The following is a 25458-nucleotide window of genomic DNA, read 5'->3' as shown; positions in this document are numbered from 1 at the left end:
TTAAAATGAAGTGAAAAGCTAAATGGCATTTTAAGGATCTGTTCCTTTTTTTATCTAATCGTGTTTTTTTGTTAGGTTGAATTTGCAAACATGATTGTACTTTTGATTTTATGTAGACGGCCAGTCAATTGTAAAAGTGTGATACTTTTGTATATACTGTATAGTTTATGTGGACACCCCTTCAAATTAGTGGATTCAGCTAATTCAGCCACACCCATTGCTGACAGATGTATAAAATCGAACACACAGCCATGCAATCTCAATAGACAAACATTGGCAGTAGAATGGCCTTATTGAAGAGCTCAGTGACTTTCAACGTGGCACTGTCATGGATGCCGCATTTACAACAAGTCAATTTGTCAAATTTCTGCCCTGCTAGAGCTGCCCGGTCAACTGTAAGTGCTGTTATTGTGAAGTGCAAACGTCTAGGAGCAACAATGGTTCAGCCGGGAAGTGGTAGGCCACAGAAGCTCATAGAACAGGACTGGCGAGTGCTGACGTGCGTAGCACATAAAGATTGTCTGTCCTCCATTGCAACACTCACTAATGAGTTTCAAACTGCCTCTGAAAGCAATGTCAGCACAATAACTGTTTGTCGGAAGCTTTACTAAATGGGTTTCCATGGCCGAGCAGCCTAAGATCACCATGCGCAATGCCAAGCGTCGGCTGGAGTGGTGTAAAGCCCACTGACATTGGACTCTGGAGCAGTGGAAACGCTTTCTCTGGAGTGATGAATCATACTTCACCATCTGGCAGTCCGAAACCTGATCTGAGTTTGGCGGAAGCCAGGAGAACGCTACCTGCCCCAATTCATTGTGCCAAATGTAAAGTTTTGTGGAGGAGTGGTCAGGGTCTGTTTTTCATGTTTCAGGCTCCTTAGTTCCACTGAAGGGAAATCTTAACGCTACAGCATACAATGACATTGTACACGATTCTGTGCTTCCAACTTTGTGGCAACAGTTTGGGGAAGGTCCTTTCCTGATTCAGCATGACAATGGCATAGTGCACAATGCGAGGTCCATACAGAAATGGTTTGTTGAGATTGGTGTGGAAGAACTTGACTGGCCTGCACAGAGGCCTGACCTCAACCCCATCGAACATCTTTGGGATGAATTGAATAGCCGACTGCGAGCCAGGCCTAATCGCCAAACATCAGTGCCGACCTCACTAATGCTCTTGTGGCTGAATGGAAGCAAGTCCCTGGAGCAATGTTCCAAGATCTAGTGGAAAGCCTTCCCAAAAGAGTGGAGGCTGTTATAGCAGCAAAGTTTGGACCAACTCCATATTAATGCCAATGATTTTGAAATGAGATGTTCGACGAGCAGGTGTCCACATACAAATCCCATTCTAGTCATAGGACCGATATTATCCTCACAATTAATTGTAGATACTTTTGGATGATTTGGACCTGTGCAAAAAATGCCAATATCGATACCATGACTTGAATGGGATTTCTGCCACAAATGCTAAAACATTAGCATGTGGAAACAGTAACAGGGAACTAAACCAAAGTATGGATGGCTGTCATACCTTATCCATAGACTGGAAACCAATGTGTAATTTTGTGTAATACGGTTTAACTATCCCTTTAACTTTAGGCCAACAGGTATAATGCATTATGATGTCATGGGCATGTATGATCCTATACATTTTTGGGGAAGCCTTATAATTAGACAGTATAAGGGCTCATACTCTACATGCTTATAACAAGAAATAAAGTGTCACCAACTTATTTTTTTAACCTATGGCCACTCTCAACTGATTGTAAGTTGCTCTGGATAAGAGTGTCTGCTAAATGACTATAATGTAAAAAATAATAATAATAAAATAAAAAGTGAAACTCTTGTGGCTGACATTTTCTGTGTTCTGTCCTTTCTCCCCAGCCCAAGCCCACCAGGGGACGGATGCGTATCCACTGCCTGGAGAATGTGGACAAGGCCCTGCAGTTCCTCAAGGAGCAGAGGGTCCACCTGGAAAACATGGGCTCACATGACATCGTTGACGGCAACCACCGCCTCACCCTGGGCCTCATCTGGACCATCATTCTCAGGTTCCAGGTAAAGGAGTCTTCAAACCAAAACGCATGAAACGTATGTCTGATGCAGCGGTGTGGTGGGGAGAAATGATTTGCTAGAAATGCTGCTCTAGGTTTTCAATTGGCTAATGGATAAGTCTTTGCAACATATATAACGAACAGCGCAACACAACCGGAGGGCCTCCCCCAAAGCACTGCTCCCATTGAAAACCATTGAGTTGCTGCGCATTTTATGCATCAATTTGTCTGGTTTGAACGCTCACTTAGACAGTGTTTCTCTATTATTATCCTGGAGACACATTATGTAAAGCAGGGCCACGATTATCTGAATCAGGTATGCTATTATTGTTATGTGAGCAACAAACCCAGTTGCTCTCCAGGAGGAGAGTTGGCCCGTATGCTGATTTTAATCCAATTGAGCGTCAGTAGCTTATTTACTGTAGGGCCTCATCCTTTATCACAGTGATCTAATACTAACTTGTACTTCTCAGCACACATATTACACAGTCAGTTGTTTACATAAAGATTATGTTATAACATGAGTAAGATATGTAGGCTATGTATGAGAGCAACTGCTTGGCATCAGACCGCAAGGCGCTACAGCGGGTATTGCATAAGGCCCAGGACCTCTATACCAAGCGGTGTCAGAGGAAGTCAATGACTCCAGTAACCCAAGTCATAGACTGTTCTCTCCGGCAAGCGGTACTGGTGCCGAGTCTGGGACCAAAAGGCTCCCGAACAGCTTTTACCCCCAAGCCATCAGACTGTTGATTAGTTAATCAAATGGCTACCCGGACTATTTGCATTGACCCACTTTTTTTGTTGTTGCACTGGCTCTATGCACATTCACTGGACTCTACCCACACACTCACACATACTACACTGACACTCTCAACATACACATACAAACACTACATACACTCACACACATTCACGCCATTTCACACTCTTCCCACACGCTGACACTACTCTGTTTATTATCTACCCTGATCTCCTAGTCACTTTTACCCCTACCTACATTTACATATTACCTCAATCCCCTCAACTACCTCGTACCCCCAGCACATTGACTCGGTACCAGTACGCCTTGTATATAGCTGTGATATTGTTATTTTATTATGTTACAATTTTTTTTAAATCACATTTTCTTACTTTTTAACTCTGCATTGTTGGGATTATGCATATTTGCCACATGTGAAAAATAAAATTAGATTTTTGATTTGATTTGAGACTTTTCACGGTACTGTTGTATCATTATCTGTGTGACAGATCCAGGACATCAGTGTTGAGACTGATGGAGACAACAAGGAGAAGAGATCAGCCAAGGACGCCCTGCTCCTCTGGTGCCAGATGAAGACTGCTGGGTGAGTGATTGGCTGTCACCTTGCATTCAGACACGTTTCTTAGAGATTTTAAATACTTAGATTTGGGTCATCTACTGTACATTACAGCTCTCAGTTCTACCACTTGACTTAAACAATCCTCCTTAAGATAATTATACATTTATTTAGACAGCAACACCATTGTGACTTGATGTTACTGGACTTTTTACTTTCAGAACAAGTCAGTAAAGAAATTCCAGAAGCAGATCCACATCTTGAATTATATAGAAATTGCTTAGGGAATGAATTTGAACATTGAACAAATCATCATCTCTGTTTTGTTCTTTGTAGCTATCCAAACGTGAACATTCACAATTTCAGCACCAGTTGGCGAGATGGCATGGCTTTCAATGCCCTCATCCATAAGCACAGGTAACAAGAGTCTGTTTGATCAACTATCCTTCATGCCCTTGTGGGTCACATAATTCAGATAGTTTTTCTCATGGAATTCAGACCAATTATCCTTTGTGATTTATGTCACAGTCTGCTATTTACTTTATGTGGTCACATGTAATGACCCAATATATATTTTTTTATCCCACCTCCAACCCCCCTCATTTATGATGATTTATTTTCTTATTTACAATTGAGTAATGTTCAACTAATTACTTTTTGGTTTATTTTACGATTTATTGATGCATTACTGTACATCATTTGGTGTAATTGTGTTGAATCTTTGAGATATCAGAACATAACTATTTAATATAACAACATAACATTTCAACAGGTAAATTACATCTGGGTATTTATCTTGTGATTCTTTGGTGGTATACTGTAAGACTGGTGCTGTGGTATGATGCTTTGTCTCATGTATAGGCCAGACCTGATTGACTTTGACAAACTGAAAAAGTCCAATGCCCACCACAACCTGCAGAATGCCTTCAACCTGGCTGAGCAGCATCTTGGTCTTACCAAGCTCCTAGACCCAGAGGGTGAGTTCTGGACTATGCTCTTCTATGTAGTAGAGGAGTGCATATGGAAAATAGCTCAATCTGATGCCACGCATGATTTCTCAGTGTACTGTGACTAATGTTTTTGTTGTCCAAATAAACCAAATCAAATTGTAATAATCCTTAACTGGAATGTATAAAATACTGTAGGTGACAGAGTCTGGTCTAGTGATAGTGCTGCAGACTCCAGACTACATATATCCCCTGGCAATAGGGATTTGAGCCCTGTCTGCCACTTTCTATCAGCATATCACCTGCTTTACCTTCCCACTGCCCTGTCATGCAACATCATGAAATACAAAAAGAGATCTTCTTTTAATATTTTTTTGTAATTATCCAAATCAAATTGTATTAACCAATCAGAAATGTAATTTTTGCTTCACAGATATCAGTGTGGACCACCCCGATGAGAAGTCTGTCATCACATACGTGGTGACATACTACCACTACTTCTCCAAAATGAAGGCGCTGAAAGTGGAGGGGAAACGTATTGGGAAGGTGACTCAGCGTTTATTCTCAGTTTATTATCTCAAATTCCATGTTTGTTTGGTGGGTTGTTGTCAACAAGTTGTTCGGGGCAGAGTAAGAGCTTTTCAGATTTGGATTCAAATAGTATAAAAACTTTCAAGATGTACTTGATTGAGCTCTTCTGGCGTAATGAAACCAGTGGAATAGTACCAAAAGTGCAAATTGTGTCAATCTGGCAAACACACTCTAAGTGTTTCAAAGAAAACAAATACTATATATGAACCCAGGTCTGGACATTTTTGGCCAGAGCTTGACATGTGTCCTCTTTGTTCCGCTAGGTACTGGACAATGCCATTGAGACAGAGAAGATGATTGAGAAGTACGAGTCTCTGGCCTCAGACCTGCTGGAGTGGATCGAGCAGACCATCATCATCCTCAACAATCGCAAGTTTGCCAACTCTTTAAACGGGGTGCAGCAGCAGCTTCAAGCCTTCAACACATATCGCACGGTCGAGAAACCCCCTAAGTGAGTGCCCCCCGCCAGCACCAAATCCCAAATCAACCCCTATACCCCAATGCACCCCCTATGCACTTATGGAGATCTGACAAGATGGGCAATCTTCAGCTTTAAAATCATCTTAAGAATATTTGTAAATATAATATTTACTCAAGGTATAACATTGTCCAGTTTTCTTGCCATTCCCTCATCCTTTTTTTTGTTAATATTCCTGTGACATTCCCTGAACATCACAAATTCTTTGTTCCAAACTTCTAAACCAATATTTGAAATGAAAAATTCATGTCACTACCTAAAACAAAATGTCAAGTCTAATGTTAAATGAATGGCACAATACCTAACATGCTGGGTGCACACCTCTCTCCTGCTTGTAGTGGAATTTACTTCAAAATGTTTTGTTCTGCTATGTCCATGAATTGAAGCGATAATGTATGCATGTTTAGTATTTTTAATGATGCAGAAATAAGACATGACTGTTGCATTTAAAAACGCTTTGAAATAAGTGCAACCCTGAGAACTTAAAGTGATGCGATGTGTTTAGACATTCGTTTTTTCTACGCTGTCAAAATATCACTCCCCCAAAACCATTTATCTTTTAATTGATCAGGTTTACTGAGAAGGGCAACCTGGAGGTGCTTCTGTTTACCATCCAGAGCAAGATGAGGGCCAACAATCAGAAAGTCTACATGCCCAGGGAGGGCAAACTCATCTCTGACATTAACAAGGTGATGTCTGTAGTCTCTGATGAACGCTTTAGGGTGAAGTTTCCCTAGGTACAGATGAAGGATCAGTTTCCCTTCTCCCAATCCTAACCTTTACCATTAGTGGCAAAAATGCTAAACTGACACAAGATCAGGGTCTAGGGACAAAGTTACCCTACTCCTCGATCAATGTTTTGAAACATCAGGCTGTTCACTATCTCTCTCTCCTGTTTGTCTGTGTCAGGGTGTTTGGTAGTCTCTCTTTGGTGTGTGGTAGTATTATTATTAGTAAGTAGGGGTTTTACTATTGTATAATTATTACAATAGGAGTAATTCAGCAGAACTCATACATTTCGCATCAGGTCATAAAACTGTGAGATTATGAAAGAGTTGAATCCACCATTGGCATAGTGCGTATGTGTAAGGTACAAATTGTGGCAATTTAACATGTAGAATAGCCTAGAAATGAACAGAAAAATGATGTCTGACGTTCATGTTGGTCTGTCTGGACCATATGATATACCTGACTTAATATTGTGTGTTAAACTTTGTCTATGGTAGACCTGGGAGAGACTGGAGAAGGCGGAGCATGAGCGGGAGCTGGCTCTGAGGACGGAGCTGATTCGACAGGAGAAACTGGAGCAGCTGGCTCGTCGCTTTGATCGCAAGGCTGCCATGAGGGAGACCTGGCTGAGTGAGAACCAGCGCCTCGTCTCACAGGTAAAAACAAATGCTTGCGCACAAATACACGAACACACATACTCACACAAACACTCAAAGTAGCCATGAGGGACAACTGGCTAAGTGAAATCCTATGGCTTGTCGCACAGCCATAGACACACACATGCGCGAGCACACACAAAAATAATAATTACCGTAAATTCCGGACTATAAATCGCAACTTTTTTCCCACGCTTTGAGCCTCGCGGCTTAAACCATGATGCGGCTAATATATGGATTTTTCCCGCTTTCAATTTTTTTTTCTCCAAAAAAACACATTCTGTGACGTGCTCAGTTTTTTGCCGGCATGAAGCTTTCATTAGACCAATGAAATTGCCAAACGGGTTAAGGTCAAACAACTTTTTTGTTTACTGTTTAGATTAAATCGAGCACTCTCAAACTTCCCATCATTCTGATTACGGTAGTCATTTTGTCACCCTCATCATGGCAAAGACATGGAGAAATGCATATGATGCAGCTTTCAAGTTGAAGAGGAAATAGAGCTGCTGCACGGGAGCTTGGTCTTAATGAGTCGATGATAAGACGTTGGAAACGGCAGCGTGAGGAATTGACTCAGTGCAAAAAGACAACTAAAGCTTACTGCTAATTTTTTATTTTTTGTTACAAGCCGTGTTTCGTTAAAGCCTATTTATTTTTGTTACAAGCCGTGTTTCGTTAAAGCCTATTTATTTTTGTTACAAGCCGTGTTTCGTTAAAGCCTGTGTAAAGTTAATTTGTTTCAATGTACCGGTAGGCACCTGCGGCTTATAGACATGTGCGGCTTATTTATGTTCCAAATAATATATATTTTTTAATTCAGTGGGTGCTGCTTATATTCAGGTGCGCTTAATAGTCCGGAAATTATGGTATAAAAAGCAATTGTGACATTTTACCAAAATACAGTACTTTACTACATCCTTGTCCATACAAATGTCTCAGCCATTGTTTTCACACAGTTTTGCACCACTTAGTGGACACACAGATTCAGTGAAATGCAAGCATCACATTCACTGGTATGGCATCATCTCTGTAGCACATTAAGATTAAGTGCTGCAGATGTAAACGGTGCGTCTCATTTGCTTTCCTTCTTTTGTCAAACTGAAATCAGGGACAATCTACAGTTGAAACAATAGCAAAGCGGAAACCCCACCTCTGTTTTGGTAATAACCTGAGGAATGGGCCAGGAAAATGTAACCACTCTCAAATGCATAGACAGAGCTATGGATGCAAGGCTTGACCATTCATGATATCATAAATTATCGTTTTAAACATTGTTTTGAGGCTATAGAGTGTTTGTTTACATTTACAATGTTTACAAACATTGGAGCAAAACAAGCTTATATTTTGGGTTTTGATGGGATGTGACAGTTTACATAATCTCACGAGGCATACATTTTTTGGGGTTTATTGTAAAAAAAAAAAAAAGACCCTTTTTCGTGATATCCAATTGGTAATTACAGTCTTGTCCCATCACTGCAACTCCTGTATGGACTCGGGAGAGGCGAAGGTCAAGAGCCGTGTGTCCTCCGAAACACAACCCCGCCAAGCCGCACTGCTTCTTGACACAATGCTTGCTTAACCCGGAAGCCAGCCACACCAATGTGTCAGAGGAAACGTGCATGCTCCCGGCCCGCCACAGGAGTTGGTAGAGCGCGATGGGACAAGGACATCCCGGCCGGCCAAACCCTCCCCTAACCCGGACAACGCTATGCCAATTGTGTGCCGCCTCATGGGTCTCCCGGTCACGGCCAGCTGTTACACAGCCCAGTATCGAACCCGGATTTTAGTGATGCAGCTAGCACAGCGATGCTGTGCCTTAGACCATTGCGCCACTCGAGAGGCCCCTCATGAGGCATTTAGAAGTTATATTCTTCAAGAATCAATGGGTATAAATCAAAAAATGGATGTAGCAACTGCAGATTGCCCCTTTAAAGGATCATAGTATTTTATGTCATTATCAAATTGTAAAGACGATAACATTACAGAAATTGAGATGTCTTCCTTGTATGCCAGTATGTTGCCAACCATACAGTATATTCTAACAGTATTGTATTTTATTCTATTCCATTCCAATCACTTCTATCTCGCAGGACAACTTTGGCTTCGACCTGCCGGCGGTGGACGCGGCCACCAAGAAGCATGAGGCCATCGAGACGGATATTACAGCATACGAGGAGCGTGTGCAGGCCGTGGTGTCTGTCGCTAAGGAGCTGGAGGCAGAGAAGTACCACGACATCAAACGCATCGCAGCGCGCAAGGACAACGTGATCCGTCTGTGGGAGTACCTGCTGGAGCTTCTGAAGGCAAGGCGCCAGCGCCTGGAGATGAACCTGGGTCTGCAAAGGGTCTTCCAGGAGATGCTTTACATCATGGACTGGATGGACGAGATGAAGGTAAGAGAGGGAGGGGGACCCTTCCAAAAATGTACGTGTTAAAACCGTGTTGGAAAGACAAAATTAATAATTATTGTAACACAAATTGAATTGTTCAAAATGCATTGACCCTCATCTACCCTGCTTCCACCAACACCTGAACACATTTAAAATGTATTGGAAATAGGTAATTTCAAATGTTAGAATTACAAACGGAATGTATTAATCTTGTATTAATCCCTCTTCTAAATGATCATTTTAAGCAGTATCAATGGTGAAACTAACTGGATTATGTTAGTCCAATGCTGAATAATTCCAAATCGGCACACCTGAACCTCGTCCTAGACCCTCCTGTAGATACAAGAGGATTGGGTTGGCACTGTAAACACTACGTCATCTTGCCTTTCTGATTGACTGGGTGGAATTCTCGGCATTATGCTTCCACCTATCGAATCCTCTTAGGTTTACAGGAGTCGCTAGGGAGTTGATGTTGTGGTTGAAAACAAGTTAGATGAAATGTAAGTTTCAAGAAGTTTCCTCTCCTCACCTTGAAAAAATACTCGTATTGCGTTTCGAAGTGCACAAAAAGTAAACAATTCATATTGGCAACTGATGAACTTAGACCAGTGTAATTGAAGGTGCCTGTATGTTGCTCCCACACATGCTTGTATGTCATGCCTCTATGTCTCTGCCATACAGATGATACTGCTGTCCCAGGACTATGGGAAGCATCTGCTCGGAGTGGAGGATCTCCTGCAGAAACATGCCCTGGTAGAGGCCGACATCGGAATCCAGGCTGACCGTGTCAAAGCTGTCAACAACAATGCTCAGAAGTTCGCCATTGACGGCGACGGTGAGGATGCCCTAAACATTCAGGCTGCTATTATTCAAATTGTGAATCGTATTGTTAACTAATGATAATAATGCATGTCATCACACAATTTTACAGTTCAGTTGAATAGCATAGCGTTTTGCAAGATACTTCAAGATCTATACAAGCAAACTGAAAAATAAACATGAAAGGAATCATAGTCAATGGAATGAAATCATAACATGTGAGTCAATACAGTACAATGTACATCTGTGGGTGCTGCTAGATGCTAACTGGGCCTCTGTTCTGTCTCCTCTACAGTTTACAAGCCCTGTGACCCTCAGGTAATACGCGACCGCGTGGCCCACATGGAGTTCTGCTACCAGGAGCTGACCCAGCTGGCTGCCGAGCGCCGGGCCCGCCTGGAGGAGTCCCGCCGCCTCTGGAAGTTCTTCTGGGAGATGGCCGAGGAGGAGGGCTGGATCCGTGAGAAGGAGCAGATCCTGTCGTCGGACGAGAGTGGCAAGGACCTGACGGGCGCTGTGCGCCTGCTGAGCCAGCACCGCACCCTGGAGGACGAGATGAATGGCCGTGCCGCTCACCTGCAGCACACCATTGCCGAGGGCCAGGCCATGGCCGACGGTGGCCACTTCGGTGCCGCCAAGATCCGCGAACGCATCGCTGACCTGCGGGCGCAGTGGGCAGCGTTGGAGGAGCTGGCGGCTGTGAGGAAGGCCCATCTGGAGGAAGCATGTGCCCTGCACCAGTTCCAGGCGGACGCAGATGATGCCGACGCCTGGACCCTGGACGCCCTGCGCATCGTGTCCAGCTGCGAGGTGGGCCATGACGAGTTCTCCACACAGGCCCTGGTGCGCAAGCACAAGGACGCCGCCGCCGAGGTGGCCAGCTATCGGCCAGTGATCGATGCGCTCCATGAGCAGGCGGCCGCCTTGCCTGAAGAGCAGGCTCAGTCGGAAGAGGTCAAAGGCCGCCTGGCAGGCATAGAGGAGCGCTACAAGGAGGTGGCCGAATTGACCCGGCTGAGAAAGCAGTCACTGCAGGACGCCCTGGCCCTCTACAAGATGTTCAGCGAGGCGGACGCCTGCGAGGTGTGGATCGATGAGAAGGATCAGTGGCTCAACAGCATGGAGATCCCAGAGAAGCTAGAAGACCTAGAGGTCATTCAGCACAGGTGAGAGAACCCCTACATATATAAATGCATGCTGAAGCCATAGTCTACACCTAGACCCTACTCCTTTAGGCCTGATTTAGCTTGGTGTGCCACTCAAGTATCTGAAAGTATTTGACATACAGTTCCAGTCAAAGGTTTGGACACACCTACTCAATCCAGGGTTTTTCTTTATTTTGACTATTTTCTACATTGTAGAATAATAATAATAGCGAAACTATGAAATAACATATATGCAAGCTGTTTTTGGAACAACTTTGTCGATTTTCAAAACACTGTACAGAAGACATGGAACTCTGGCCATTTGCAAAACATTAAGGGCCCAATTCCGAACGGATTTAAGTGTGCTTAAATGGAACGTGAGTCCTTTTTTATGCAACTTTCTCTCAATGCGTATTCTGACCTTGAACTTAAGAATGAGAATAGCGTGCTATTCACCTGCTATTTGTTTTGGCGAATAAATGAAAGTGTGGTGGAGGTGGGTCTACAGATATGCCGTATTCTGACTTTGACTTAATTTCCTAATCATTCCACCACCTTTACATGTGAGGAAACAATGAATAAGGTCAAGTGAACCTACCGGTTTCAAGCGGAAAAAGCATCTACCTAATTTTTTCCCTTTAGAAATAACACCATTCTCCATGCACTGTAATGACAACTTGATAAGAGCTATTGATAACTGTCACGGATCCCTCCGGAACTTTCATCACGCACACCTGTCCCCTATTCCCACTGATTAGTACTTGTATAAGTGTGCCCTTTGGTTTCCGTTGTCTGTCGATTATTGTTACAATGTCCGTTGGTGTGTGTGAGTACCTGTGCTGTTTGTTTTGGCTTTCGTGCCATTGTGGATTGCGCAGGTGATTGCGGGTCTCATCCCGTGTGATAATCATTGTGCGTTTGTGTTATTTATTCAAGGTACTCCTCGCTCTTTTGTTTGGGTTTCAACCCTGTGTTTTGTGTACGTGTTTGTTTGGTCTTCGTCCCCGTGCCTTTACACAGCACGCCGTAATTTGGCGTGTAATAAAAAACCCTATTACGCATTCCTGCGCCTGTCTTCCAAATCATTTATACCAGCGTGACAATAACAGCTAAGTGAATGAGTAATCCATTTGTTTTGTTTTAGGTAATTGTAAATATAAATGACACTTGCTTTAGATCTATTTTGCCTTATAATCGCCGGAGACAAATGTGAACCAGTCATATGGAAGCAAACTGAACCATGTCCACATATCAACTTTCCCACAGTAAAGCTCATGAAATACTGTGCAATTACACAGAATTTGAATTGTACAGCCTTTTAACTTGCAGGGATGGGCACTTTCAAATATCTTAATTGCAGGCTACCCCAACTTTCTCTGTTTCATATTTCTATCATGTTAAATATTAGCCATTATCAATATCGAATGTCAGTAGGCCTAATAACAACACATGTTCAACTGCCAATTTACTCTTAGTTCCCTTCAGTTGGTATAGCCCACATTATCATTCCATTTAATGACATTGTTTCGTTTACCTTCATTTGCTTTGCTTCCTCTGTAAACGCTGTCTCGGCCATGTGGTTGTTGCTGAGGATCATTAGTGATAATATAAAAAAAGACATGTAGGCTAATTAAATCATTATGGAGCGGAACGCAGACCAAGCCGTAACAGTTTGAACTTGACGCATGGCGCGATACTTGGCTGTTTCATCACATAGTACCACGGTTAGTGCAGGCAACAGACGAGGGTATAGCCTACTGTTGTACACTATTCTCCTTATTATAATTATATGTACTCTAATCTTCCAACATTACCATGGGTTAAAGAACTGAATGTGGCAATTTTCAGAATGAATCAAACCACCGGTTTCTTTCTTTGTGTAAAGTGTCTCCAAACTTGTTTATGATTCATAAATACTTCCTTAACCCTAAATAATCTACAAAATCAGAGTAGTTTTTAATCTACCGGAGATTAACGGAGACAAATATCCATATATTTAGATGGCTTTCTTTCATTTATCCCTAATATTTTTAACCCGTCTCTCGCGATTTACAAAACTCTTTCCATGACATAGACTGACCAGGTGAATCCAGGTGAAAGCTTTGATCACTTTTTTTATTTTATTTCACCTTTATTTAACCAGGTAAGCTTGCTGAGAACAAGTTCTCATTTACAACTGTAACCTGGCCAAGATAAAGCAAAGAAGTGCGACAGAAACAACAACACAGAGTTACACATGGAATAAACAAGCGTACAGTCAATAACACAATAGAAAAAAATACAGAAAGTCTGTATACAGTGTGTGCAAATGGCATGAGGAGGTATGGCAATAAATAGGCCATAGTAGTGATAGATGAGCAGATGATGATGAGCAGATGATGGTGTGTAAGTAGTGATACTGGTGTGCAAAAGAGCAACAAAGTAAATAAAAACAATATGGGGATGAGGTAGGTAGATTGGGTGGGCTATTTACAGATGGACTATGTACAGCTGCAGCGATCAGTTAGCTGCTCAGATAGCTGATGTTTAAAGTTAGTGAGGAAAATGTAAGTCTCCAGCTTCAGCGATTTTTGCAATTCGTTCCAGTCACTGGCAGCAGAGAACTGGAAGGAAAGGCGGCCAAAGGGGGTGTTGGCTTTGGGGATGACCAGTGAGATATACCTGCTGGAGCGTGTGCTACGGGTGGGCGTTGTTATCGTGACCAGTGAGCTGAGATAAGGTGGAGCTTTACCTAGCATAGACTTATAGATGACCTGGAGCCAGTGGGTCTGGTGACGAATATGTACTTGGCTTACTTGGCTCATCATGCTCTAGCGACTCCTTTTGGCTGGTCGGGTGACTGCAAGCTAACTTCGGTAATCAGTTGGACAGTGTTTCCTCTGACACATTGGCGGCTGGCTTCCGGGTTAAGCAAGCAGTGTGTCAAGAAGCAGTGTGGCTTGGCAGGTCGTGTTTCGGAGGACGCATGGCTCTCGACCTTCACCTCTCCCGAGTCTGTTGGGGAGTTGCAGTGATGAGACAAAATCATAACTACCCATTGGATATCACAACAAAGGGGGTCAATTTTGTGCACTAGTATTTACTGATTGCTGGAAACAGTGAACACATTTTTCTCTTATGTGAACAAAACACTTTACTGTGAATTTTGTATTCATTGATGGCAATTGTATTTCAGCTTTAGCAAAAGGGGTCTAAGATATGCAATCCAAGTAGAAAGAAAATAAAATGATCAGAAGTTCTGCAAATGTATTTCAACATTTGATCACTGGTTTTCTGCTATAGGTACGTTTGACCACAGTTCCAAAAAACTATTTTACCAGATTGAGAAAAACTGTAAATATACAAATGATAAACTAGTTACAATGCAACAGCTCCTCCCACTGGGCGTTAGGTGCCCTATTTGTTAGGTGCCTTTCTAGAAACTGAAGGTCACCTTACATAGAAAATTATGAAATAGGTATTTTAAACAGATAGAACATGACAGATAATATAAAAGAAAAAGAGTACAGAGGTACAAGGAGAAAAGTGCAGGAAGTACTTAGGAGGTTAAACACCAAACAGGGGAATACGTCTGAGGTGCATTCATCAGGGTACAACATTGTGGAACGTTCAGATAAAAATGTGGTTTGTATAACAAACATGCCTCTGACATGTAGTATAAGAAATTATGTCAGCTCTATTCATGACAGTTCTATCTGAAATGTTCCACAACATTTGCCTGAACGTGGCCCAGACATCAATGTGCGTAAGGGAAAATTGTTTGTTTTGAAGTTGAACTTGATTGGTCATGACATGGCATGCTCTCTCTTTCCCAGGTTCGAGAGCCTGGAGCCTGAGATGAACAACCAGGCGTCACGCGTTGCTGTCGTGAACCAGATCGCCAGGCAGCTGATGCACAACGGACACCCCAGTGAGAAGGACATCAAAGCCCAGCAAGATAAGCTCAATAACAGGCAAGTTGAGCCATTCACAGTCAGACGTCACACTATCTCCTATCATACAGATGCCTTAGCTTAATTTGCTCATCCGGTCGTTGCAAGAAATGCAAACTTGTAGTGTATTAGAGGTTTAACAAGGCTTCAAGGTGGCCTCCCGAGTGGCGCAGCGGTCTAGGACACTGCATCGCAGTGCTGAGGTGTCACTACAGCCTTAGGTTTGATCTCAGGCTGTGTCACATCCGGCCGTGAATGGGAGCCCCTTGGGGCGGCGCACAATTGGCCCAGCTTCGTCCGGATTAGGGGAGGGTTTGGTCGGGGGGATTTACTTGGCTCATCATGCTCTAGCGACTCCTTTTGGCTGGTCGGGTGACTGCAAGCTAACTTCGGTCGTCAGTTGGACAGTGTTTCCTCTGACACATTGGCGGCTGGCTTCCGGGTTAAGCGAGCAGTGTGTCAAGAAGCAGTGCGGCTTGGCAGGTCGTGTTTCGGAGGACGCATGGCTAAAGTTTGTAACTCCCACTTAAAATATTCAGACTTGATTTACCCTAATTCAAAATGTATTATTTAAAAAATTTTCCTTTTGCTGTAGGATTATATTTCTGCTATAGCAAACTGGCTCAAATTAAGATCCTATATCTGTAGCTGATATGTCCCTCAGTGGTGCGGGGATCAGCTGTTTGTTCACCCTCACCTGGTCGCAATTGCTAATAACCCATCCGCAACCGCCCGACTATATGTGATAAAGTGAAAATCTGAATCCCACACCTGATGTGTTAGATATGTTTCTACTTATCATTTCCAACATTTTGGTAGGCTATTTGTTTCTCAACTTGTCTATAATTACATACATGCAGCTTCTCTTCTGTCATTATATGTTGCCCTAGAAGACTAAATAAACCCTTGCTCAACAGAATAATGTCATAAATCAATAGAATGAATGCTTCAATGTATTTGACATCAATGAAGCTTTCTGAGTGATCTCTGCTTCTTTCACAGCGCAAAGACGTTTAGGGACCGGGGAGAAAATACAATAACTATTAAGAAAAATGAAAATATTTTCTGTGCAAAATGTTCAAATGACATCAGTTTGAACGGTTGTAAGGAAATAGAAAGCTGTGAAAACGACCCAACATGTTTCTGATAAGATTTCAGTTCGGCTTGGATGCATATTTTATGTGGTTGAAATACTATCAGCTTTTATGATGCTGATAAATATAGGACCTCTACAGATGGTATTTAACTGCGCATTCACATTCTCTCAAGATGCTAAAATAATATTCTTCCACTATCGTTCTCAAGTAAACATTTTGCCTATTTGAGGTCTCCATCTTGTGTCTGTCAAATTTGTATAACGCCTCACAATCATCACACATAACACTGCTATCATCCTCTTTTGCCAGAAAATGTATGTTTGGAAAGATTTGATGAGGTGGTAAAAGAGGATGATAGCAGTGTTATGTGTGATGATTGTGAGGTGGCTTTTCTCTTATTGAATTAAACTCTGACATTGTCCTTTTTGCCTCCGTGGATCGACCTTAACTTTTTGCTGCCCGTTCCCAAAAGCATTTGGCGATTGGCATGCGTACAGTTAGACCCTAAGCTTAGGCTTACACAGTAATGCCGGATAGCCTAAAATAACGAAAGAAACACCTCAATATAGCCTAAATTGCTCAAGAATTATACATTTATTATACTCTTTATTCCCCACCCATCTGCCCTTCATCCACACAATGACCCTTTCATGACCCTAAATCTGCCCGCCCTGTGGATATAACCACGGGAACTGCGGGTTATGAATCAAGCCGTCCATCACTAATGTCCCTGGTATTCACAACATTTACGGTTGAAGATAGCACTTTCAGGTTCTGATTTAATGCCTTTCCATATGGTTGCCAACTACCTGATGCCAAATGAAGAAACCAAAAGGTGATTAGGTTATTATAATGTAGTTAATGTAGTTTAATTATGTTTGACCTTTTACTTTGCTCATGGTGAGTTTCAAATGCCTATTGACTTTAAATTGTGTTATTGTGTGTTGGATATCACTGTATCCTTTGAATTGAAAAATGAGCTGGACATTTATTGTTGGTTATCATCAAATTAATTGGCCAATGGTTCAGTCAATTTGAGCCTTGGTCTAGCAACAACAGGGTTATGGTGGGATTGATTCCCGCATGGGCCACATGTATTGAAATATGTGTCACTGTCTGTCAACTGGGTAAAAGTGTCTGCTAAATGACCATATTTTTATTTATTAATTTGTTCACCAGATGGAGCCAGTTCCGGGATCTGGCGGACCAGAAGAAGGAGTCTCTAATCTCGGCGCTGGGTGTGCAGAACTACCACCTGGACTGCAACGAAACCAAGTCGTGGATCCGCGAGAAGACAAAGGTCATCGAGTCCACCCAGGAACTGGGCAACGACCTGACGGGTGTCATGGCGCTGCAGCGTAAACTCACTGGCATGGAGCGTGACCTGGCTGCCATCGAGGACAAGCTGGGAGACCTGCGCGGCGAGGCCGAGCGGCTGGCCGGCGAGCACCCGGACCAGGCCAAGGCCATCACGGGCCGCCTGGCCGAGATCACCGCCGTGTGGGAGGAGATGAAGGCCACACTGCGTAACCGCGAAGAGTCCCTTGGCGAGGCCAGCAAGCTGCAGCAGTTCCTGCGCGAACTGGATGACTTCCAGTCGTGGCTGTCGCGCACACAGACAGCCATCGCCTCGGAGGAGACGCCCAACACGCTGGCTGAGGCAGAGAAGCTGCTAGCACAGCACGACGGCATCAAAAACGAGATCTGCAACTACGAGGAGGACTACCAGAAGATGCGCGACATGGGCGAGATGGTGACCCAGGGCCAGACCGATGCCCAGTACATGTTCCTGAGGCAGCGGCTACAGGCACTGGACACGGGCTGGAACGAGCTGCACAAGATGTGGGAGAACCGGCAGAACCTGCTGTCACAGTCCCACGCCTACCAGCTGTTTCTCAGGGACACCAAGCAGGCCGAGGTCTTCCTCAACAACCAGGTACGCCGATTGGTCGATACCCCTTAAACCAGGGTACTTGATTGGTCGATTCAATTTCGAAATGGTCAATCCAGGAAGTGAGTTGAAATTCTATTCCAAGAGTGGAAAATTCTTAGCCTCGGAATCCAAAGTGAATGGTTCTGTTTCACTATTATTTAATTACACTGATTCCATCTCATAAAAAATTTGATTTTCGGTAACAGTTTATTTTAAAGTCCTCTTTGTCGTTGCTGTTACCTAATTTTACTAGGCAGGGATGTGGTAACAATGTGTCATTTTTCTTGCCCACCTAGAATCCACTCCCTCTACTGGGGGCATGCTGCTTTGCAAATCAAATGCACATATTAAAGTACATTTCAAAAAGTGTCATATCAAATCACATTTTATTAGTCACATGCGCCGAATACAACAGGTTACACCTTACAGTGAAATGCTTACTTACGAGCCCCTAACAAACAATGCAGTTTAAAAAAAATACGGATAAGAATAAGAACTAAAAGTAACCAGTAATTAAAGTGTAGCAGTAAAATAACAATAGCGAGACTATATACAGGGGGGGTACCGGTACAGAGTCAATGTGCTGGGGCACCGGTAGAGTTATTAAAGTGACTATGCATAGATGATAACAACAGAGAGTAGCAGCGGTGTAAAAGAGGGGGGGCAATGCAAATAGTCTGTGTCCAATGTGATTTACATTGAATTCCAACAGGGTGGGGTTCTATATTCTGTTTCAATTCAGTCAATTCAAGAATTTCAGTTTACTCCCTGACTGATTTGAAATGGAATTGACCCCAACCTGGATATCCAGTCTGTCACAGGATTTTCTAATAATCCCACTGACTCTCTTTTTTTATAACCCTGTTCTTAGGAGTACATGCTGGCCCATACAGAGATGCCCACTACACTTGAGGGGGCCGAAGGATCCATCAAGAAGCAGGAGGACTTCATGACCACCATGGACGCCAACGAAGAGAAGATAAACGGCGTGGTGGAGGCTGGCAGGCGGCTGGCGAGCGACGGCAACATCAACGCCGACCGCATCCAGGAGAGAGCGACATCTATTGACGACAGGTTAGAAGCCTCTTCTACTATATAGTAACAAATGACATTGCTGGACAGGTCGTCATTTTTACAGTTACTCTGCTGTGCAGATTAGATCTCACAACACCTGTTGGAGTATTTAATGCCCCAGGAACCACATTAATATGATAAAGCAATCTCCTGGGAATGGCATAACTAGTTAGTTGCACAACTGAATGCATTCAACCAAAATGTGTTTTCCGCATTTAACCCAACCACTCTGAATCAGAGAGGGGCTACCTTAATCGATGTCATCAGCACTCGTGTTAACTGTCTTGCTCAAGGGCAGAGCAGCAGACTTTTCCACCTTTACTGGTAATGTGTATTGTGATGTAAAAAATCTGTAGAAATATCTGGTACACACAACTGGCAACTTGTTTGTTGTAGTCACAATTAACAAGGGATCTATTATCCATGATCAAATCTGTTTACCCAACATTTGCACAGGCATAAGAAGAACCGTGAGGCTGCTGTGGAGCTACTGATGAGGCTGAAGGATAACCGGGACCTTCAGAAGTTCCTACAGGATTGCCAGGAGGTCTGCTGCCCAACATGTCATTCCCGGACCCAGATTAAGCCTACTCCTGGACTAAAAAGCACTTTCAATAGAGATTCTCCATCGAAAGTGCTTTTTAGTCCAGGAATATGCTTAACCTGGATGTGGGAAATCTTCCCTAAGAGTCTAACATTGGTATCAGTCCCGATACTATGAAAATAGGAATAGTTACATGTACTGATTTACATTTAATACATTGTGTGGCAATGTATGCATAGTGACAGACTGCTTTCACAGTGTAAGGCAGTCAAATACAATGACCTACCTGTGTGTGTGTGTGTGTGTGTGTGTGTGTGTGTGTGTGTGTGTGTGTGTGTGTGTGTGTGTGTGTGTGTGTGTGTGTGTGTGTGTGTGTGTGTGTGTGTGCAGCTGTCTCTGTGGATCAACGAGAAGATGCTCACGGCCCAGGACATGTCGTACGACGAGGCCAGGAACCTCCACAGCAAATGGCTCAAGCATCAGGCCTTCATGGCTGAGTTGCAGTCCAACAAGGAGTGGCTGGACAAGATTGAGAAGGTTAGCAAACCAAAATTAGATTCACTCTGTCTTGATGATTTTGCAATTGGTATTAGATGAATGAATACAAGTTAATACGCGCTTCCGTTTAATTGAAATTAATATGATCAGTTATCTAGACTCTTAAGTATTCTTAAGTGGATGTTGTCATTAAAATTACATTATTTTAAGACAATGAAATACATATTTCATATGGCTTTCTTTTGAGGGCATAGTTTTACTATTATCAAGTGACCTGAAGCTCATCATTTAAAGGCCACATCAGGCCTACAAGCCACATTATACTGGCTTGCAAAGTGATGTGTAACTGCTATTGGAATCCAGCCAGAGTGGGCATATCCAACATTTAGAATTTTTATTCACCCGCAACCTGCATTCAGAATGACTTCCAGAGTTGGGAAGACTGAGTTATGAGACAACCTTAAACATCTAGACTGAAACAACAATTTCAGTAATGGGTACAAGAAGTCCAAGTAACAGATTTGAATAGTTTAGGAAAATGTATGTTATTTATATTTGAATTAATCAATCAATGTACATGCAAAAACATTTATATTGAAACAAACAATTTAGAAAAATCAACCTGCAATAGAGCATGCTGGGAAATATGATAATGATAAGCGTGTTTTTTTCAACTCTGGTTATTAACACCAACAGTGCGGTTATTTTACACCACTGACTGTTAATTTAACTCTTTACAGTGTCAACATAAAAAATGTTACACTAAAAAATCAACACTAGTAATACTGGCCAATTTGCTGTGTGCTATGAAAGGGACACATCTGCAGGCTTCCATACATTTCAAGAACCTTTTAGAATTCTGAAGAACCATAGATGCCACATCAAGAACCCCACACTTAAGGTTTTTTACCGGGCAAGAATTCTCCAAGGAACCTTAAGAGCTGAGGAAGAACCATTTTAAGAACCTTTATTTTTTCAGTTCAGGCAAAACACATAACAGTAATCCGTCTCAATTTCCTTTAGCATTACTTTATGAAAAATATTCACCTTCCTATAATCAATACTGTACACTCACTGGACAGTTTATTAGGTACACCGCCCCTTTCACGAAAATGGATCGCTCCTACTGTGACGTGGCCGTGGATTGCTATATAAAGCAGGCAGACAGGCATCAAGGCATTCACTTACTGTCCGATTGAATGTTAGAATGGGAAACATTTGTGACCTTAGCGACTTTGAGTGTGGTATGATCATCGGTGCCAGGCTCGCCAAATCCAGTTTTTCAGAAACGGGCACCCTCCTGGGCTTTTCACGCACGACAGTGTCTAGGGTTTACAGAGAATGGTGCGACAAACAAAAAACATCCAGTCTGCTCGTAATTGAGAGAGGTCAAAGGAGAACGACAAGAATCGTGCAAGCTAACAGGTGGGGCACAAACAGACAAATTACGGCGCAGTACAACAGTGGTGTGCAGAATGGCATCTCGGAACGCAGAACTCGTCGATCCTTGTCATGGATCGGCTATTGCAGCTGATGACCACACTGGGTTCCACTCCTATCAGCTAAAAACAAGAAGTGGCTCCAATGGGCATGCGATGACCTACACTGGAAAATTGAGGAGTGGAAAAACATTGGCTGGAACATGCGCAGATCCCATACCTCAACCCAATAGATCATCTTTGGGATGGGATGGAACGGGCTGATCACAGCATGAATGTACCACTGTCCAATCTGCAACAACTGTGTGATGCCATCGCGTCAGCATGGACCAACATCCCTGTGGAATGTTTCCGACGCCTTATAGAATGCCCTGAAGAATTCAGGCTGTTCTGGAGGCAAAGGGGGTCTGACCCGGTACTAGATGGGTGTTATAAACTGTCTATTAAGTGTATGTACCCACTATAACTCCAACTGCTTATGACTAACTTATACTCACTAATTGCCCTATTATACCCACTCCAAAACTCATGGGGTTACCCACCATAACTAACCGACTGTACCTGCCCACCCCACTAAATGTATTTCACTACCATAAAATGTGTTTCAACAACCGCAGCAAGACAAAGTTTATCCAGAAACTTGACCTTTTCTACTTTCTACCTAATTTTATACTGTATGTATTTTATGCATACATTTTCTCTCTGTATATTTTGTTATTGTAAGGCATAGCAGCACCATTTCACCAGCTCAAATTCCTGGTACATGTAAATGTACTTTGCGAATAAAGGTGATTCTGATTCTGATTCTTTCCTCTCCAGGATGGGATGCAGCTGGTGTCGGAGAAGCCTGAGACAGAGTCGGTGGTGAAGGAGAAGCTCTCAGCCCTCCAGAAGATGTGGGAAGAGTTGGAGTCCACCACCCAGACCAAGGCCCAGTGCCTGTTTGACGCCAACAAGGCCGAGCTGTTTACACAGAGCTGTGCCGACCTGGACAAGTGGCTGGGTGGCCTGGAGGGCCAGATTCAATCGGACGACTACGGCAAAGACCTGACCAGCGTCAACATCCTGCTCAAGAAGCAGCAGGTACTGTACATGGTGGAGCATGCGTCATTGTAACCAAATTGATAAATAATGTTGGCATTAATGAAATTATAATGGAAATAATAATACTAAGAATAATTTAAATAAGTTGGCTTCAATTGGTTTTAAACAATAAAATAATTATGGCATCAATTGTTCTGATCTGAAAATTTTGGATAAGAAACCATGGATGTTGACTTCGTGGCCTGGGCCCCGCCCGGAACATCATCTAGGTTCAACGCTGTGTTAAAAATGTTCTCCTCCCTCTCCTTGGTGGCCCATAGATATTGGAAAACCAGGTGGAGGTCCGTCAGAGGGAGGTGGTGGAGCTGCAGAGCCAGGCGCTGGTCCTCAGCCAGGAAGGGAAGGACACGGGGGAGGTGGACGGCCAGAGACAAATGGTGGAGCACAAGTTCAAAGAGCTGCTGGACCCGCTGAGGAAGAGAAAGAACTTCCTGGTGGCCTCCCGCGAGATCCACCAGTTCAACCGAGATGTAGAGGACGAGATTGTGAGTTGATTGAGCTGCCTCCTGGGGGCGTACTGTGTGTTTGTGTGTTTTTGGTTTTCCGATAGTAAAACAAGGACAATTCGGACAAATGGGGACATTTCGGTTTTCAGGGGAAATGGAAAGAGAACCTGTGATGCGACTTTGCAACGTTAACAAGGCGACACTCCATCTTAACTCCTCTTCCACATTTACTGTATTGGTTGAACAGTACAGAAGGGAACCTCCCCCGACAGTTTCTTTATTCTCGTCAAGACCAGTATGTTGGGGATCTAGTTTCAGGCATTTATTTTATGCCTGCTAAGTTAGGTTAGGGGTTAGGTAAGATAGGATTTTGAATAGAAATCAATTGTTTGGTCCCCACAAGAATAGTAAAACAAACGTGTGTTTGTGTGTTCTATTGAGGCTTTATTTGTTCTGGTATTTTCATTCAATGCACGTAGTAATCTATTTGGCTTGTCCATTTTAGCTTTGGGTCGAAGAGAGGATGCCAATTGCAACATCCACTGATCATGGTCACAACCTGCAGACCGTTCAACTGCTTATCAAGAAAAATCAGGTATGTGTGTTTTTCTCATGTACTGTCACTTTACAAGGAAATCACACTTAGGCCCAAATTAAGCACCATTCTATTTTTGTGCCTATTTATAAGCAAAATTAGTATTGTTAGTGTCAGTGTTTAGGGCTGTGGCGTTCATGAAATTTTGTCAGCCAGTGATTGTGAAGCAAATACTGGTAATTGACCGTTAGTTAGCATAAAACACGTTTAGCATATCCTGGCTTCCAGGCATAGCCTACAAGCCACTGATGCAGACCTTTGGAACATACACATTTTAAAAAGTCTAATAAATCCATTTAATATTGCCTACAGCATTACAATAAATCCATGATTTATTTTAGACAGGTCTAAAGAAACATGATATAAAGAAAATGTAGTCTATTTCAGAAGAACAGAATAACATGCTCTCTCAGTTGTCCTTATGTTAGGCCCTGATATGGTAATGCAAAATAGCTGTGGGCTACACTTCTTAATTTAGCAGACAAGATTTGCTTAGGACTCCCTGGCCATAATTTTTATTATTTTATAATAGAAGGATATTTTCTCCAAACAATTTCAAAGGAAGTGTGCACATGCGGATATTCTGTGCTGAGCGGTTAACAAAGAAACCACTCGTACTATATGCTTCATTTAGAGTTATTTATGCAACTTTAGTTGTGTTACAAACTTTGGGCTATATGTGTTGATGTTTAATGCGTTCTAAGGCTGCATGATTGGACTCTAATGATGATTTGAAAAAAGTTGCAAGCTGCACACACATCATCAGTATCTCATTCATAATTTGACAAGCGCTTGATAATATTTTCACCAGGCCTCGAATTTCCTGGCGGCATCCCCCTTGTGTGGCCATAATGGCCCCTAAAATATCCATGCCGTTTGCGGCCAAAGTGGCAGTTGTGCCCTTGGGCTGAATATAATAGATTAATTATAATTCCCTTCTCCTGGCAGCTGTGCTCCGAAGCACCTCTCACTCACATGGCTCTCTCAGATGTAGCCAATGCCGTCACGTGATCAGGTCCTTCTCACAGGCATTTCAGCTAAGAAGTAGGCTACAAGTGAATGAAGACAGACACATCGGGGACACAACTGCGGATGTCCCTCTTATCAAATTTCGAGGCGCATATTGAAAATGTCCACATTTAGCCTACTTTGTCAGCCAACAAGATGAGTAGACCTAACAAACAGCAAAAGCACTAGCCTATGTCAATCTACTATCCCCCATAGTACAAAAGTTAACCTATTGGTCAACTTGTCCTTCTGTGCAATAAATAAATATTCCAAACATACTCTGGGACATTTGTGGGATGCGATAGATCCCAAACTAATACAACCACTCACATCAACAAAACTTTTAAAAGCAATGAGGCTGATCGTTTAGGTGATAAGGTGGCTGGATAGTGCCTGTATAGATCTGTTATCCTATTCCTACCAAGTCATTTAAACAAATATATTGAATGGTATCATACAGTGGGGGGGGAAAGTATTTGATCCCCTGCTGATTTTGTACGTTTGCCCACTGACAAAGAAATTATCAGTCTATAATTTTAATGGTAGGTTTATTTGAACAGTGAGAGACAGAATAACAACAAAAATATAGAGAAAAACGCATGTCAAAAATGTTATAAATTGATTTGCATTTTAGTGAGGGAAATAAGTATTTGACCCCCTC

The 25458-nt window shown here is 42.8% G+C and overlaps 1 protein-coding gene across 4 annotated transcripts in view; it reads left to right on the top strand.

The window, feature by feature from the left end:
• LOC106565001 (spectrin beta chain, non-erythrocytic 1) overlaps window positions 1-25458 on the top strand; it is a 103325-nt gene that overhangs the window by 51720 nt on the left and 26147 nt on the right. For all 4 annotated transcript variants that reach the window (XM_045691321.2, XM_045691324.2, XM_045691322.2 and 1 more), the window contains 19 exons: window positions 1884-2057; window positions 3305-3399; window positions 3709-3789; window positions 4234-4349; window positions 4753-4865; window positions 5174-5361; window positions 5960-6077; window positions 6615-6773; window positions 8864-9166; window positions 9845-9998; window positions 10278-11148; window positions 14943-15080; window positions 17336-18092; window positions 18961-19163; window positions 19620-19710; window positions 20098-20244; window positions 22464-22727; window positions 23009-23233; window positions 23700-23789. In XM_045691321.2, coding sequence (XP_045547277.2) covers window positions 1884-2057; window positions 3305-3399; window positions 3709-3789; window positions 4234-4349; window positions 4753-4865; window positions 5174-5361; window positions 5960-6077; window positions 6615-6773; window positions 8864-9166; window positions 9845-9998; window positions 10278-11148; window positions 14943-15080; window positions 17336-18092; window positions 18961-19163; window positions 19620-19710; window positions 20098-20244; window positions 22464-22727; window positions 23009-23233; window positions 23700-23789 — 4287 coding nt within the window. The remainder of the gene's footprint in view (window positions 1-1883; window positions 2058-3304; window positions 3400-3708; window positions 3790-4233; window positions 4350-4752; window positions 4866-5173; window positions 5362-5959; window positions 6078-6614; window positions 6774-8863; window positions 9167-9844; window positions 9999-10277; window positions 11149-14942; window positions 15081-17335; window positions 18093-18960; window positions 19164-19619; window positions 19711-20097; window positions 20245-22463; window positions 22728-23008; window positions 23234-23699; window positions 23790-25458) is intronic.

This window comes from Salmo salar, chromosome 12 (genome assembly GCF_965601325.2).
Source record: "Salmo salar chromosome 12, fSalSal1, whole genome shotgun sequence".
Taxonomy (NCBI): Eukaryota; Metazoa; Chordata; class Actinopteri; order Salmoniformes; family Salmonidae; genus Salmo; species Salmo salar.
This window is presented reverse-complemented; position numbering and strand designations above follow the sequence as displayed.